The sequence below is a fragment of the Mustela nivalis genome (genome assembly GCF_964662115.1).
Source record: "Mustela nivalis genome assembly, chromosome: 18".
In the NCBI taxonomy this organism is placed as follows: Eukaryota; Metazoa; Chordata; class Mammalia; order Carnivora; family Mustelidae; genus Mustela; species Mustela nivalis.
Genome location: NC_139037.1, coordinates 41,995,457 through 42,012,164, shown reverse-complemented (window position 1 = coordinate 42,012,164; position 16,708 = coordinate 41,995,457). Strand labels below are relative to the sequence as shown.

The following is a 16,708-nucleotide window of genomic DNA, read 5'->3' as shown; positions in this document are numbered from 1 at the left end:
ATGTACTTTGGAGGGGTGCCTGGGTGGCTCTGTGGGGTAAAGCCTCTACCTTTGGCTCAGGTCATGATCCCAGGGTCCTGGGATCAAGCCCCACATGGGGGGGGGGGTCTCTGCTCAGCAGGAAGCCTGCTACCCCCCCGCCCCCGCTTGCCTCTCTGCCTATTTGTGATCTCTCTCTGTAAAATAAATAAATAAAATCCTAAAAAAAAAAAAAAAAGATGTACTATGGAGAAAAATTAAGCAGGGAGGGGGGACAAGGACCCCCATGATCAGTCTTGGTTAGGAGCCAGGATGAAGAGAGGAGAGGAACACTATGGTGGCACTTAGGAAAGGAAATATGCTAAAGACATAAAGATGTAAATCTCCCTCATTTGTAAACTTATTGCAACCCCAGTAAAACTCCCATCGTGTTCTTATTTGTTCTAGAACCAGGCAGGTTGGGTATAAAGTTCATTTCGTTTGGGAGAAAAAATGAGCAAGAAGAGACAGGGAAGCCTTGAGAAAATAGAGCAAGAAAACAACCAGCCATTTCAGATCCTAAAACATAATAAAACCTTTATAATTAGAACACGGTGGGGATAGCATATGAGAATCACAGACAACAGACTTGAAGAGAATCCAGATATAGTCTGATTACTCACAGACATTTAGCATACGAAGAGGTGGCATCTCAAATCACCTGAAATCTTATTTTATATAGGTGGGTAAAGTTTTACCTTATAAGTTGGAGAATAATGCACGGTGAAATGCACAGACTTAAAAGAGTATAGCTAGATGAGTTCTGACATCTGTCCTTACTACCTTCAACGTGTAATCCATTTTCAACTCTAGAAAGTTCCCTTGTCTCCTGACCTTTGGTTGATCCCTGCTACCCACCTCTCCTTCAGAGAATTTTAAGTGCTATTGGGATATATGTAAAATAAGACAAAACTGGATCCATTTGGATAAATTCCAAATGATTTCAGAGATTTAAATGTAAAAAAGGAAACAATGTAAAAACTAGAAGACAACCTTGAGCTCAGGGCTGTTTCCCCAGCTCTTGCCTTCTTCTGGCCCCCCACAGGCTCTCCTCAGATGCCCTCTAATCACCTTCACAGAGGGTGTGCAGTCTTCTAGCTAAAGTCACACTTCCTACTGCCTGCTTTCTTTTTCTCCAGAGCTTTTATCTTCGAACATGCTATGTGCTCACTTAACTTGTCAAGGGTCTGCTTCCCTGTGCTGAACAACTTCCTGGGCTGGGACTTGCGTGCACTTTGTTCAGTGCCGGATCTTGTGTTTACAGCAGGTGCTCAATGACTTTTCATTCAATGACTTTCCGCTGACGAGGGGAGTTTCAGGGGGACCTAGGGTGGGGTCCAGAGTACCCCATTCTCTTGGCTTTGATGTGATGAAAAGACAAGTCCAAGGCAGTTGAGAGGAACAAAAACACCTGTGAGGGGGACAGCAAGTGTGGGTAGAGACAGTGGGCTGACACATCCAGGTGATGTTCTCTTCCAAAGGTCTCATGAAGGGGTGAATATGAAGCTCCTGACTTCTGTTTGAGGCCCCTTTTCATCTGCACAGCTGCTGCAGGGCACCTTGGGCCTGGACCCAGCGCAGCCGCCACTGGGGCAGGGACAGGCCCTGGCAGAGCTCCTCGGACAGGGCAGCTTGGCCTGGCTGCTCCCACCTGGGGGAAGGGGATAGTGTCACAGGAAGGCCTGGGCCTCTAGACACTCAGCCTCCCTCCCAACACCCTGGCCTGCTTGTTACCAGCCACACATTGCCCCCCGCACCCCGCCCAAGTTCTGCCCGTTCCACCTGGCTCAGCACCCTGCCCACCCTCACCCCCCCACCACATGCCCCTCTCACCAGTCCTCCACAACCCCCTGTAGCTTGGGGATTCGCTCCAGCGCTTGTTTCAGCACGTTCTCCAGCTGCTTCAGAGCCTGCCCCAGATTGTCTTTCTGTTCCTTTTCCTGGGATGCCCGGATCTGCAGCAGCTCTGCGGGTGAGAAACCCGGGAGGCAGCATTGAGTCCTCGGGCTGTCTGGTGCCTTATGGCCAGTGGGTCACCAAGTCTCCAGTCACCTAGTCAGGACCTCAGCATGTCTCCCAGATCTCTCCCTCCTTCCAGGTCCTCATCTCAGGGGCAAGCCCCCCATCCCACAGGATTTATCCTGTGTACCTTCCTCCCTTCTGCACAGACCATCCATCTCCTTGGCCCATCCCTTCCCTTCCTCCACCTTCCCTGCTTGCTCTCCAGCCCCCCTCCTAGGCTCCAGGTCTCAGCCTCCCATTCTGGTCCATTCTTTACATGGCAGCCAGAGTGATCTTTCTAAAGCATAAACCTGATCCTCTTCCTCTTCTGCATGGAACCCTTCAAGGCTCCCTAGTACCCCCAAGAACAGAGTCTGAGCTCCTCAGCCTAGTACTTGAGGGTCTGCACTATCTGCCTCTGCTACTACCAAAACCTTGCCTGTCTCTCTGGGCCCACTCGAGACACCACGTTTCCTCTTGGAAGACTTTCCCAGTGTTCTTCACCCCAAGGCTTCCTCCTTAGACTGCTATAACCGACATTCCAGCAGTGTTTCCCCCTGGAGATGTGACTAGGTCTAGTCCCTCTTCACAGGTCCAAACCAGGTCCATCTCAGAGCAAGTACAGATCAGCAGTGCAGTCTGAGCCCCTGGGCCTGGCTCCTGACTCCACTCCATTCTTGCCTGACCTCAGGACTGACACTTGCCCTTTCTTCAGCCCCTCCTGCGGTCATGTGTAATAGTGAGGCAGAGGGCAGACTGGGGCATGCTGGAGTGGGACCTATAAGGCTTGTTGACAAGTTGAAGGTCGGGAGGGGGGCAGTTAGGGAGCCGGGAGGAATTAAGCATGATTCCTGGATGGCTGGCCTCAGTAAGGAGAGTGGGGTCATTTGCTGAGGGAGGGAAACAAGGCAGAAGAAAAACAAAACTGCTTTTCAGAACAGAGAGAACTATGTTCTGCCACAGACGTGCTAAAGCCCAAGAAGCCCACGAGGTGGGATGATTCTGTGCCATAACATGGGCTGTTCTTGCACACAGCTCCCTGCTCATCAGAGAGGGGAAGGCCTTTCCAAAGGCCTGGAAATGGTCTTTTCCTGCTTTGCTGATGGCACCCAAGTCGTTTCTTATCAATATACCTCTCCTATTTACCCTTTGATTCTGTGCTCTTTGCTTCTACCACTGGGATCCCTGGGGATGGGCAGCTCTGGTCTCTCTCCCCCTTGAGCTCTCGGGGCCAGCAGCTGGCAAGTACCCAGCAAGGAATCTAGCAAGGAACAACTTCCCTGAATTTGTTTCTTCATCTGTAAATTGGGTCTTAATAATCCCTACCTTTGGGGGCACCTGGGTGGCTCAGCCAGTTAAGCATTTGGCTCTTGATTTTGGTTCAGGACCTGATCTCAGGGTTGTGAGACTGAGCCCCATGTTGGCTTCTGTGCAGAGCCTGGAGCTTGCTTAAGATTCTCTCTCCCCACCTCCCCCTCCCCGCTCCTCTCTCTCAACAACAGACATCCTACCCTCACCATAAGGACTGAAAGAGACTGCACATGCGCAGACAAAATGATCATAATTGTACCAGAGGCACATAGCACTTACTGAATGCCATGCATTGTTCAGTGCCCTGTTTGGGTAACTGGACTGAGTCTTCCCAGCAACTCTCCAAGGTACTATGATTATGCTTACTCCACTGAGGAGAAAATGGAGGCACTGGTAGATCACACAGCAGGGAAGAGGTAGGCCTGAGAGGAGTTTAACTCCAAAGCCCAACTTTTAACTACTCTCATTTCCTACTGGATGGTGATACATGAGTACTTGGTAATTTGATGGGTAGGATCACCTGGTTAGGAGTACAGACACATGTCAGACTGCCTGGATTTAAATCCTAGCTCTGCCACCTAGGCAGCCAGCAAGGCTTAGTTCTTGCCTCTGCAAAAGGGGCAAACGGCAGCGTTCACCCCATGGGGCTGCTGTGCAGATGAAACCAGCGAACACACTCAGCACACAGTAGGCCCTGTGTCAGCAATGGATGTTTGGGATTTGTTCTGGAGGCTGATGGTCCCGGGGCTGGGGCAGGGATGCTGGTTGTGAAGGCAGGGCAGGGCTTACCCTGGGTGGATGGTCCTGGTGGCAGGCTGGTCTTCACGTGCAGCAGATCCCAGCACCGGAGACTCTGCTGGTCCTGGAGGAACAAAAGGTCCTGGCGAAGAGAGGCAGCCTTTGGGAGGAGCAGTTCCGGAGCCTGGAGGGAGGGGGAAGGACAGTCACTTTGGGCAGGAGGAGGAGTGGGAAGACAGGTCCTAGGGGACAGGTACTCACCTTCCCTGCAGGCAGTCCCAGTGTGTGGCTCAGCACTATGAGGCTGGAGCCCCTTGGGGACGCAGGATGCAGCTGGTGGATGGATGGCAGGACCGTGGGCAGGGGCTGTAATCTGGGGGGGAAAGTCCAGGCTGGGTGGGCTACTTGGAGGGAGGCTAGGATTCCAGAGGTTCTGGGGGCTGAGAGCTGGCTTCAGGAGGCCCAGAAAGTTGGAGATGGGTCTGGGGACTAGGATTCCAGAGTAGGACTGAGACCTGAGGGTGAGGTCTGACAGCTTGGGAACACTGGAGGCCCAGGATTATGTTTTTGGCGTGGAATCAGGGAGTGATAGTCACCCACAGAAGGAACTTAAGGGGGTGGCTCCAGTCTTACCCTCCAGGGCTGTGCCGAAGCAGGGGACCCAGCAGAAGGTGTGGAAGATGCCGGGCTTCCTCCTCCAGACAGCGAAGCAGCTCCTGACTCTGTGGTGCCACCACCTCAGATGTGGGGACCACTTTTCGCTGAATCAGAGCCAGCACCTGCGGGGAATGAAAGGGATGCGAGGGGCAGCCTGGAGCCCCCTGGCGCCATCTCTAGGAGCCCCAGCCCTACCCAGACCTTGCCCCAACTCCCATCTCACCTCTGCAGGGCTCCGGCACAGGCGTGTCTTGCTGGCTGAGTTGCCCTTGATGAGGAGGCGGACCTGTTCCTGTGTCTCCTCCTGGGCAGCCATGAGACCACCAAGATGGGCAGCTTTTACTTCCCATCTCCCAGCCTCTACCCCTGCCCTCCCCTTTGCACAGGTCCTGCTGCCTCCTAGGAGACTGACTCTGGGCCTCTCCACACCACTGGAGGCCAAGTTTTGGACCTAAGGCTCCCAGACTCTCTCTGGCCCTCCATCAGGCACTGCCACATCCCCCAGGGCCAGCCTCTCACCACCAGCCGGCGCCAGTGCAGGATCCGCTGCTGTTTGGCCTGTAGCTCCTGCAGCAGAAGCTGCTGCCGCCCAGCCACCTCCTCCAGCTCCTGGCTCTGGGCACGCAGGGCCTTGAGCTCTGCCCATAGGCCACAGCCACGGAGCCCCAGCATGAAGGCCTGCCTGGGGCATGGCAGAAAAGAAAGATGACTAAGACTCCCAGTAGAGGAGGCAGATGGATCTGTAAGGATGCACAAGGAGCCACAAACACAGGGAGACAAACCAGGAGAGCAGGAGACAGAACTGGGAGCCACAGGAGCAGAAAAAGTCTAGTATTCTGAGACCTCTGGGAAAGAGATGCCCTAGAGGTCTCTGCTGAGAGAGCCCCCTCACCTCTCACTGGATCCTGGGGCATATCTCTCCACCTCCTCCATCAGGCCTTGGAGGCGCTGGGTCAGGGTTTGACGCTCCTTCAGAAGGGGGCCCCGCTGGGCAACCAGTACACCCACAGCCCGCCAGCCCTCCTGGGGCAAGAGTACAAAGTCAGGGTGGGCATGATCCCTGGGGGGAAGGGGATCAAGTGGGCCTTGGGATGGGAAGGGGATGGAGTCCTGGGAAGGATGCCTGGGGGTCACCTGGATGAGATGCTCCATGGATGGCAGGGCCTGGCTGGAGTCTGACTGGTCTGTTGTCTGGGACCTGGGGGTGGGGTAAAACTGCTGAGGGAGGAGTCCCCCCCTTGCCAGGGCTCTTGGGGGTGGCCAATGTCAGCCCACCTGCCAGACTGATCACTGAGTTTCAGGTTCACCGCCATCAGCAGGTGACTGTGCTTGGTCCAGTTTGTTCTGGCTTACCCATTCGCCCGCCCTGCCCGGCCCTTAGGAGCACAGCACTCCACACCTGTCCATCTCTGTATCTCGGAGCCCATCTGGACTGCACAGGGACCGAATCTCTGTCTCCCGCTCTGCAGCCAAGTGCTCCAAGGAGGCCAGGACATGACCCGGAGGATGGTTTGTCAGTAGTGTCTGGTAGGGGAAAGGGTAAAGTAGGGCTAGATGGGGGCGGGGCTATGCGCTGGGATCTATGGTGACGTGGTAGGGATCAAGAGTTGGGTCCTCGCACCCTGAGGTTTGCTCATGGGGCAGAAGGTGAGGCCCCCCCTTACCTCCACAGAGCTAAGCCACTGCTGGTAGGAAGCTCCAAAGTAGTCATCTCGAGGGGTTCTGTGAGGTTGGGGAAGGGGACAGAGAATATTACAAGACACAACAACTCTCCCTCTACTGATCACCACTACCCTGTAAGGTGGGGGCTATCACTGTCCCCATTTTAAGGATGAGGAAACCAAGTCCATCTATGCCTGCTAGACTTGGGTTCACCAACCAGCTGCCCTTAGGGCCTTTCACATGTGCTATTTGTCTAGAATATTGTCTTAACCTTTCATCCTGCCTAAGCCTCCTCACCAGAGAACCTGTCCTCCCTGACTCTTTAAGTGAGGAAGATGTCTTCTCTGGGGACCTGGAGTCTCTCAGGCTTCCCCACCCCCAACAGTCCTAATCACCCACGTTGCCACCATCTGTAATGTATTTGTCTCTTTTTGCTCTCAACCTGAGAGCCTTGTCAGGCCAAGGCCTGGGGCTGACACAGTCCAGAGGCTGAGTGTCTGAGGAAGGAACAGATGAGTAACTCCTCCATGAAAGCCCAGGTTCTTGTCAGAGTCTGTGGAGCCTGGATGACACTCACGGGACACTGCCTCCCTTGGCCTGAGGAATTAGGAGTTTCTGCAAGAACTGGGTCCGGAGGGTGCAGGCTCTTCGGACATCACCCTGGGAAGAAGAGGATGGGACATGAGGGCAACCCAGGGGTCCACCTGACCTGACTCCCCACTCGTTTCCCCATGGCCCAAGACTCTTACCAGGACCACAGGTTCGAGGCCCAGGGCTGCTGATGTCAAGGGTCCAAAAGATATATCTACTTTGGCCTTCCTGGAGAGAAAAGTAGAGTTGGGGTAGTAGTCACTGGGAAAAGGGAGCTAGAATGGATGTGTCTCTTTCTGCTACAAGGCTAGTCACTAAGCCTGGATCTCAGGGTCCACCTCTAAAATCAGGCCACTGACACTTCCTGGCTTTATTAGCTTCCTCACTGGCCTCCGCTCTTGCCCTCTGCAGTTTATTTTCCAACTAGTAGTCAATGATCCTGTTAAAACTTCAGACAAATCAGGTCACCTTGTTACCCAAAGCCCTCGAAAAAATGTAACATTTCCCCATCACATTCAAAATAGTAATAATGGGTATTAGAAACTCTTCTAAGTGCTCTGCATCATTTAACTCACCTATAAAGTCGGTTTAAATTAATCCCCAATCCATAGAGCTTACGAACTGAGGCACAAAAAAGCTAAGTAGTTTGCCCAAGGTTACAGAGCTGTAAGTGGACAGGCTAAGGCATGAACCCAGCCTCTGAGTAAAATTCCGACGCCCCCGTGGCACTCTGTCCACCTCTCTGACCTCACCTTCTCGTGCCCTCCATTTTGCCTGTGTAACTGAAGATGAACTGGCTTCCTGGCTGTTTTTCCCATATGCCAAACTCAGCACCTCTGCCCTTCCTGTCCCTCTCCCTGGAGATTCCTTCCACAACTTAGTGCTACCTCCTCAGAGACGGCTTCTCTGGCCATCCTCCCTGGAGTATATCTCCCTCACCTTTACTATCACACCACCTTTTTAATCACAGCACTTATCTCTCCTTGCAGTTATAGAGTTTGCTTCCTAGTTTATCTTTGGCTCCTCTGCATCAGAGTAGAAGCCCCAGGAGGCAGGTACTTGTCCCTTATTTAATGTTCTTTCCCTAGAACATTCTTTAGATATATGGTTGGGACCATTCTAAGCACTGGAAATATAAGTGGCTGAGATGAGAAAACTTTCTGACCTCACAGGCTTTAAGTCCTAAGGAGTGGAGCTCAGAATTCTGGAACCCAAGAAGGGGTCAGGGTAGAGCAATGAGGTCTCTATGGAAAATGTCTGCCTGCCCCACCTGGTGAAGGCTGGTCCCTGAGCACCTGAGGCCCACCTCTCTATGTCCTGTAGACGCCTCAGCTGATTCTGCAGCCGCTGCACGGGATCCTGCAGTCCACGCTGCTGCCTTCTCATGGCCCCAGCTTGGGCCTGGAGGAGGAGAGCACGACGCTGGGTGTCTTGAATGTTCTGCAGGGCTTGCTCCAGGGCCATGTCTGTAGGAGAAACGCATCGCTATCAGCAGTTCCCCCACCACCACTCTGTTGCTCATCTTCCCAGCCCCATAGGTCACCCTGAGCTTCGGTCTCTTGCTCCATCAGCTCCAGGCTCTGGTCTAATTCCTGGATCTCTGCCCGCAGGTGAGCAACAGTGGCTTCCAGCTCCAGCTTCCGATGGGCCTGGTGGGATCAGGTACAGAGTCAGATGCATGGCCTGGCTGGGGCTTGGCCTGGACTAACTGCTATTTGGGGAGCACTGGTCTCCTTGCCTGCACAGGGAAGTAGCAGAGGGTTTATTGTGAGGAATTTCTGTGTCTTATTCTCTGGGCCTAAAAGAACACTAGGGTACTATCTGGCCTCCTCCTTTCTCCTGGGATTGCCTCCCTTATCGTCCTAACCCGTGTCTTGTCTCTGCACTGATGACACTACATCTCTGCCCCAGTTCTTACCTCCCCACTGAGCACCACATTGAGGGGCCCCAAGGTCTTCTGGAAACCTCCCCCTAGATGGCACTGGGGCCCCTTGCACACAATAGGTCCTACACTGGCCTCAGTATATCTCCGAAACCAGTCCTTTCTCCCATCTCCTCTCATCAGCTTGGATGCCTCATATCCATGTCCCCTCAACATCCAGCTCATGCCTGCCTCCCTTGGACTGTTAAGTCCTGTGAGTGTGGGGATCAGAGCTGTCTTGTGACTCAGTAGTCCCCAGCATCCCATAGCACAAGGCTGGGCCTAGAGCAGAAATCTACATGTCCTCTTTTTGGATAAAAGATCTTATAACACATGCTTCTCACCTCTGGACTGTCCTGGTGGCCATACCTGAGGAAATGAGGCCAGAGTTAGGGGATGACAGGGACTTCCAGGGGAGACAAGTGGTGTGAGGCTGTGGGTGAAAACACAGCTGGATGGGACTAGGGTTAACAGGAGGGAATATAGAACCATTTACCAGAGTAGGTTTCCCCGGATCTTCTTGACACTCCTACAGTGGAGAGGCAGAAGGAAGAGGTGTTACTGTGGGGCTTGCCTGTGTCCCTTCCCTGTCACAGCCTCCCTCATGTGGCCAGGCTCACCTCTGGCTGTGCACATGCCGCAAGACATAGGCCCAGATGTCGGCCCCTTGGCCCAGACACAGTCTGCGGGGAGAGTGTGTAAAGGTACACCTCCGGCATCACACAGGGTGGCTCACCCTTATTCCCAGGCTGGTCACGGTGGGTAAGGTTTTTACTAGGGAATTCTCACTTCTAGGGGGAAAGAGAGCCCATACTTTTTGGGGTGAGATAGTCCCTTCTGGGGAGTTCTTGGTCACTGAGTTGTGGGGTTCTTCTCTCTGTGTGGGGGATATTCTCATTCCGTGGTGGGGTGATTCCTTTCTCCTGGGAGAAGAGGGCTATCTTTAGTCACTCCCAGAGGAGAGGGGTGGGGAATATACTGTCAGGAAGTGCTCTCATTACCAGATGTGGGTCATAACTCCTATAAATTCAATCTCCTGTGGGGTGGTCTTTGGTAACTCCAGTCTCTTCACTGGTTGGGGTGGGTGGGGGTGGTAGGCTGTTGCAGGGAGGGTCTCACTCCAAAGATCTTACTTCCACACGGGAAGGGGTCTCCACTGAATTTCGGAGGATCCTCACTGGTGCCTCGCTCTCACTCTGGGTGGTCTCACGGGGTGAGGGGTGGGAGTGTCGGGATCACCGCCAGGGGATCTTCATTCAACCCAGGATCCTCTTCTTGAATATACTACTTGGTGTGCGTGTGTCGGGGCGGGGGAGGGGGCCCCCTTAAGGGTTATTCTCACTGAGGCAGAGGAAGGCGGGTCTTCAGGGAGGGGTGGGGTTCTCATCCCTGGAGACCACCTCGAGGGTTTGGGAGTGCTCACTCTCAGAACGTCCCTCACCTGCGCAGCGTCGACTCCGGGGCTCGGGCTGCGACGGGCGCTCCCATCTCTTCCGTCGCCCAGCAGCCCAGTTCCCGCGCTTCTTGCATTAACTCCATGACAGCTCCGCTCCCCGGCTTCCCGCACCCTCTTCAAGTGTGGCGCCCGCCTCTGACGTCACGAGCGCGCCGGCAGTGACGCCATTGGTGTCCAGGCGGACTAGGGTCTCGGTGCACCGCCGCGCCACGGAGCAGTGCTCACGTTTCTTGCTCCTCCAGCTTAGGTATCTTCGAGTGAGGAGAAACGGTGAGGTTGGTTCGCTTTCCTCGTCCTCCCGCTCACCACCAAGTGCCCCTTAAGAGGCAAAAGGTTCCAAATGCCTCCCTTGATTCTCTTGACAAAATGAGACTTTCATCCTGGGAGGTCAGTTGCGGAGATGTCAAACTTACTGCTCCTTGATTTCAGAAACAGGTTGTTTCAGGTCTGAGTGAGGAGGGATAGGGGGCCGATAGCACGACCCTGATATCTCCCCGGCATGCATTCTTCCAGGTGTTCCTCGTCTTTACCATTCCATAACATCCATGAGCCGACCCTGCTCCGGGGACACTGCGGTGGATGAGAGAGCTCCAGTCTCCATGCTACGGAGCTCAGGTTCAGTGGGGGACTTAGACGGATCACCATCACCAGGTAGGGATGGTGGAAAATAAACAACAGGAGTGGGTCAATTTGGGACACAGGGAATGTCAGAGGTCTGTGGGCTGCCCCAGAAAGCACTGGATACTGGTAGTGGAGTTCTGGAGAGCCCACTCAGCCTCATTCAGGGCCCTGAGAAATGGCATCATTCAGGGACCTTTCACTGAACATGCTTAGGTCACCACTCTGTCCTCGGTGTCTGGTACAAAGCCTGACTCTCTAAGTAGTTATTCAGTAAATGAGGGGAGAGGTGGTGGGGTGAGAATAAAACTGGGGACAGGATGAGGTATGGGGGTGGAGGGCAATGGTGGACCATATAGGGCTGTGGAGCAGAGGGGAGACAACTGAGTGAGTGGGTGGGGATCTTGATTGGGTGTAGAGGGTGGGGCATCCTGGGTGAGGTCCAGGGCTCTGGGCTCCGGAGCAGACCTTGAAATGCAGATGTCAGAGAAGGCACAACTCTGGGGGAAATGTTGATAACAATGTGGGACCCTGTGGGTGTGAGGAGTCAGAGAGACATCCAAGGGTTGGCTGAGCCTTTGGCCCAGGGAGAAAGGGACCATGGGATTACCATTAAGATAGCAAATTTGGCGAGATAGCTTCAAGTGTTTCATAAGGGCTGAAAAGCATAAGAAGGTGCCATGGGCTGCTGTAATCCAGGTGGCTTTCCTGGAAGAAAGAACAGCTGCTATTCCACAGTGCCTAATTCTCAAAAGGTGCCATTTTGCTCAAACATTGTCACCCTTCTGCCGTTTGTGGGGTGTTTTGCTGTTAAAAACCAAAATCAGTGGGCCAGCATGTCTGCCATTGGTCTATGAGCCTTTTGAGACTCACAGCACTGGCTGTTACGAGAATGATGAGACAAATCACAGACTGGCAGAAATACTTGCAAAACACATAACTGATGGTGGACTTATATCTAAAATATACAAAGAACTCTTAAAACCCAACCATAAGAAAACAATCTGCTTAAACATGGACAAAAATTATGAACAGATTTCTCACTGAAGAAGATGTACAGATGGCAAATAAGCGTGAAAAGTTGCTAACCATAATGTCATTAGGGAATTGCAAATTAAAACAACAATGGAATACTTCTATACACCTATTAGAATGTCTAAAATCCAAAAAAAAAAAAAAATGACACCAAATGCTGTTGAGGATGTGGAACAACAGGAACTGTCCTTCATTGCTGGTGGGAGTACAAAATGATACAGCCATTTTGGAAGACAATCTGAAAAGGCAGTAAACTCTCTGACCACAAATATATGGCATTCTAGGAGAAGCCAAACTATAGAGACCAGTAAAAAGATCAGTGGTTGCCAAGAGATCATGAGATGGGGGTAGGGATGGAAAGGTGAAACTATTTTGTGTGGTATTGTAATGGTGGATACATGACATGATGCATTTATAAAAAGCCATAGAACTGTACAGTACAGAGTGAGCCTTAGTGTAAAATATGGACTCTAGTTAGTAATAACATTTCACTATTGGTCATCAATTGTAACAAAGGTACCATACTCCTGCAAGATGGTAATAATAGGGGAAAATGGGTGTGGAGGTACAGGAAGTATATGAGAATTTCCTTGACTTTTTGTGTACCTTTCTGTAAACATAAAGCTGCTCATGAAAAATAAAATCTATTAAAAAAATAATTGGTTGAGGGCCCTGGGTGGCTCAGTGGGTTAAAGCCTCTGCCTTCGGCTCAGGTCATGATCCCAGGGTCCTAGGATTGAGCCCTGCATTGGGCTCTCTGCTCAGCAGGGAGGCTGCTTCCCCCACTCTCTCTGACCGCCTCTCTGCCTACTTGTGATCTCTGTCTGTCAAATAAATAAATAAAATCTTTTAAAAAATTGGTTGAAAGTTGAAATATTTTTTAATGAACTATCTACAACCATAATGTAATGACAACTGATCAGATGCACCGTGACTGAAACTGTAACATAAAAAGATTCTCAAAGATTTGGAAGAAAAGCTAAAGCCAAATAAGAGGTAGCTGCTACCAGTTTCCCCTCTAACTCTAAAATTTTTAAAAAGCCACCCAGAGGTTATGAGACACATGCATTCAAGGTGCCTCTGCTTGAGAGCAGAGCTGCTCATGTTTCCATCTCCCCAGCGGCCACTGACGGATCTTCTCTCCACTCTCCTCCAGTCTCTGTGCATGGCTTTGTCATGTATCGGCTTGACTAGGCTGAATGAACTATATCTTAGAATTACCTTCTCCTTATGCGTTCGGTTAGGACAGACCAATAGAGATTCTTGGGCAAGATGTGGAGGGCAGAAGTGAAGCAGCTGCCATTTTATAGATCACACAGGTTGTCGCTGGCTGGCTGCTGGCTCGTCAGGTTTGCATAGGGCAGCAGCGAGGCCCGCAACTGTTTCACCTTTTTCTGGATCTTCTCAACTTCTCCAGCTCTGGGCCAGGTGTGTGTCTGGCTCCATGACGAAGGATGCCAGTTTCTCCCATGGATGCTCATACCACCAAAGGCAGAGGCCAGCTTATACCAGCTTGTCCTAGCTTCTCCCCACTTTACATCTGTTTTCTCTTCCTAACTGCCTACCCTCCGTACTTCGAGTGTCGGCATCTGACACTAAGACCACAATGTTAGGAACTGCTTCATAACTCCTGACTGCATAAGGTTAAATCCAAGCTCATCCATCCATCCATCTATCCATCTATCTATCTGCCTGCCTGCCTGTCTGTCTGTCTGTCTGTCTATCTATCTATCTTCGATCTCCCCTAGTGGTTCAGCCTCTCAGATGGAGCCCTGATACACTCCGTAAGCAGAGACTCTTGGTGTCTGTGGAGTTATTGTTACCTCAAGCTGCTGTTCATGGAGGAAGTTGCAGTGGGTTTCCTGTTCCTCTCCCGCATAAGAAGAGGATGTTTTCTTCTCCATTCCCCAAAAGGCTGACGCAAAAATGTGAGATTGGCATCTTATTCACAGAAAGAACAAGTAGAAGTCATATTTGTACCCCTACCATGTTCAGTCTGTTCAATCTACAAATGACAAAATGATTATCATCCCCAAACTGAGACCGTTAACCTGTATTCTGCTCCTGACCCCTGTTTGACAAGCTTCAAGCTCTCACATGATGCCTGTAATTTGCTGCTTAAAGGTGTTCAAGGATCAGCATCCAGGGGCTTGCTAGAAATGCAGAATCCCTTGCCCCTCCACTCCTGGACTTACTGAATCAAAACATGCATTTTGACCAAATCTGTCAGTGATTCGTATGCATATTGAAGTTTAAGAAGGTGCCATCTACATGACTTTGGGGGGATAAAACCTTTATTAGCATTAATACCCAGAGATGGATTCTTATCACTGGCTTCTTGGATATACAGTTTTAAAATTTATGATGACTATCTGGCACATTTTAGACTATCCTGCTCTAATTTCCTCATAACATTTGGCCTTTTTATGACCATGTTAACTGAAACATGAACTGGGCCAGCTGAGAGACCCAGAAGGTGAGTCTTAGAAAGTGAAGAGCTGGAAAGATGTGGCAGAGGTCACTAAGGATGCTTCAACACCCAAAGCAACAACTCTGTACCAAGTGTGTCCACATATACTAAGAGTAGGAAGTACACACAGGATTGATTTACAGCATCATGAGTTTGGTGGTTTTAGGAATGGAGAGCAGGAAGAAGGAACAGAAGGGGGAAGGGTTTAATTTGCTTCTACAACATTTTATTTCTAAAAAGAAGAGATCTGGTGCAAGTATAGTTAACTGTTTTCATCTGGGAAATGTAGGTGGCACATGGGGGTCTCTTAGACTTATTTCTGCACAATCTGTAGATTTGAAACCTTTATCTAAATTAAGAAATTAGGGGCGCCTGGGTGGCTCAGTGGGTTAAGCCGCTGCCTTCGGCTCAGGTCATGATCCGAGGGTCCTGGGATTGAGCACTGCATCGGGCTCTCTGCTCAGCAGGGAGCTTGCTTCCCTTCCTCTCTTTCTGTCTGCCTCTCTGTCTACTTGTAATCTCTGTCTGTCAAATAAATAAATAAAATCTTAAAAAAAGAAATTAAGAAATTAAACATTTAAAACAGTGTGGGGAGGTACATTCTCGGTGTCTTGTGGGTGGATGATAGGAGGAGACAGGCCACAGCAGGGAACCAGGACAGGTGATGACAGAGTTGAGCAGGGGGCGGTGGGAGAGATGATCTAGTAGAGTGGAGGATGCTTATCCCTCAATTAAGCCCTTTCCAGAGAGGAAAGCAGTGTTCTCATTGGGACATGACATGTCAAGGTTCCCTCTCTCCCACCTCTGGGATTTTCTTCCTCCTCTGTCCCCTACCTCCATCACCCTTCTTCATTATCTTAAATGGCTACCTCCTCCTCCTTCTTTACATTTTACCTCAGATGTGCCCTTCTATGCAAGCCTTCTCTGACCACCCCCCCCCCCACCCCCCGTCTCCAGGTTGGTTGGATTAACTTCTCTGGACTCTCAAAGGTAAGCCGCTCTCTGATGAAAAATGCCCTACGCCTGGGTGGCTCAGTGCGTTAAGCCTCTGCCTTCGGCTCACATCATGGTCTTAGGTTCCTGGGATCGAGCCCCACATTGGGCCCTCTGCTCCACGGGGAGCCTGCTCCTGCCTCCTTGTGACCTCGCTCTCTTTCTCTGTCAAATAAATAAATAAAATATTTTAAAAATGCCCTAAACCCAAAGTAGTGTTTTTTCCTCCCAAACAAAAAAATATCTTGGCACATGTGATTTAGAAAGTGTTCTGGTTGGGGGCACCTGGGTGGCTCAGTGGGCTGGGCCTCTGCCTTCGGCTCAGGTCATGATCTCGGCGTCCTGGGATCGGCCCCCACATTGGGCTCTCTGCTTAGCAGGGAGCCTGCTTCCCCCTCTCTCTCTGCCTGCCTCTCTGCCTACTTGTGATCTCTCTCTGTCAAATAAATAAATAAAATCTTAAAAAAAAAAAAAAGAAAGTGTTCTGGTTTATCCTGATTCAGGTGACGTATGATCCAGAAGCTCAAACACTGGAAGGCAATTATTTTGAGCAAAGACTCTGCAGTCTGACTCAATGGGTTTGAATCCTCATTCCGTCACTCAGGCTAAATGATCTAGAGCAAGTTTCTCATTCTCTGCAGCCTCAGTTTCCTCATTTACGAATTAGGCACAATAATAATACCTGTTTTCAGTATTGTTGTGGGGTCTAAATGAGACGATATGGATAAAATCCTTAAAGAGTGCCTGCACACAAGTTGACACTCAGTGATTGTCATGATGGTGATGATGGTGGTATCACTGGGGACCCAGTGTCTGGCTCCCCTTCCTAGCACTTGGTTCTATTTTGGCTTCTCTTTCATCCTAGCAGTTCCAGGCTCTTTTGCCTGGTGGCAAAACGACTTACCCTCCACCATTTGAAGGGGAGAAAGATGTGGATTTAGAGGGTAACGTAGAAGAGAGGGGGCTTTCTTTCTTTACCAAAAGCTCCAGAAACCATTTATCCAAGTCTCATTTTCTCAGATGGGGTCACATGCCCACTCTGAGCCAGCCTGTAGCCAGAACATGGCTCCCAAATCTTAGAATGACCACTATACCGTGCCTCCCCAGACTAGTTTCTTTCCCACTTCCCCAGATCACACAAGGGCAACTCTGTGATTCCACGTCCTGAGGCCAAAATTCCCTCTCTCTCTTACACCTACATCATGTATCAGCAATTCCTGTTTACTTGTCAAATTCA

General features: G+C 50.9%; 1 protein-coding gene and 1 long non-coding RNA gene across 5 annotated transcripts; one reads left to right on the top strand and one right to left on the bottom strand.

Moving 5' to 3' along the window:
• Positions 1 to 528: 528 nt before the first annotated feature.
• HAUS5 (HAUS augmin like complex subunit 5) lies at positions 529 to 10,630 on the bottom strand. The gene is made up of 19 exons (XM_082708738.1): positions 10,341 to 10,630; positions 9,520 to 9,582; positions 9,396 to 9,428; positions 9,244 to 9,268; positions 8,522 to 8,627; positions 8,285 to 8,444; positions 7,137 to 7,206; positions 6,965 to 7,047; positions 6,390 to 6,447; positions 6,125 to 6,249; positions 5,860 to 5,923; positions 5,618 to 5,748; positions 5,245 to 5,407; positions 4,949 to 5,029; positions 4,702 to 4,847; positions 4,330 to 4,441; positions 4,120 to 4,252; positions 1,852 to 1,984; positions 529 to 1,669 (listed from the first exon to the last, which is right to left on the bottom strand). Exons 1-19 carry the CDS (start codon positions 10,436 to 10,438, stop codon positions 1,552 to 1,554), a joined length of 1,902 nt encoding a protein of 633 aa, XP_082564864.1. The 5' UTR covers positions 10,439 to 10,630; the 3' UTR covers positions 529 to 1,551.
• On the top strand, positions 8,588 to 15,674 carry LOC309852355. 4 transcript variants are annotated; one of them, XR_014305182.1, is made up of 3 exons: positions 8,588 to 8,640; positions 10,869 to 11,006; positions 13,757 to 15,039. It is a non-coding gene; the product is annotated as an uncharacterized lncRNA (long non-coding RNA). The 4 variants fall into 4 exon arrangements; XR_014305184.1 differs by lacking the exon at positions 8,588 to 8,640 and adding an exon at positions 10,516 to 10,625 and having other exon boundaries at positions 10,906 to 11,006; positions 13,757 to 14,230; XR_014305181.1 differs by lacking the exon at positions 8,588 to 8,640 and adding an exon at positions 10,541 to 10,625 and having other exon boundaries at positions 13,757 to 15,674.
• Positions 15,675 to 16,708: the final 1,034 nt, after the last annotated feature.

Bases quoted from the DNA above. Each gene is read 5' to 3' on its own strand.
- HAUS5 (XM_082708738.1), bottom strand. From the start codon at position 10,438: ATGGAGTTAATGCAAGAAGCGCGGGAACTGGGCTGCTGGGCGACGGAA. The intron at 8,445-8,521 runs GTGACCTATGGG...TTTCTCCTACAG, and splicing joins GCAAGAGACCGAAGCTCAGG to ACATGGCCCTGGAGCAAGCC. The intron at 1,670-1,851 runs GTGAGAGGGGCA...CCCTTCCCCCAG, and splicing joins CAGGGGGTTGTGGAGGACTG to GTGGGAGCAGCCAGGCCAAG.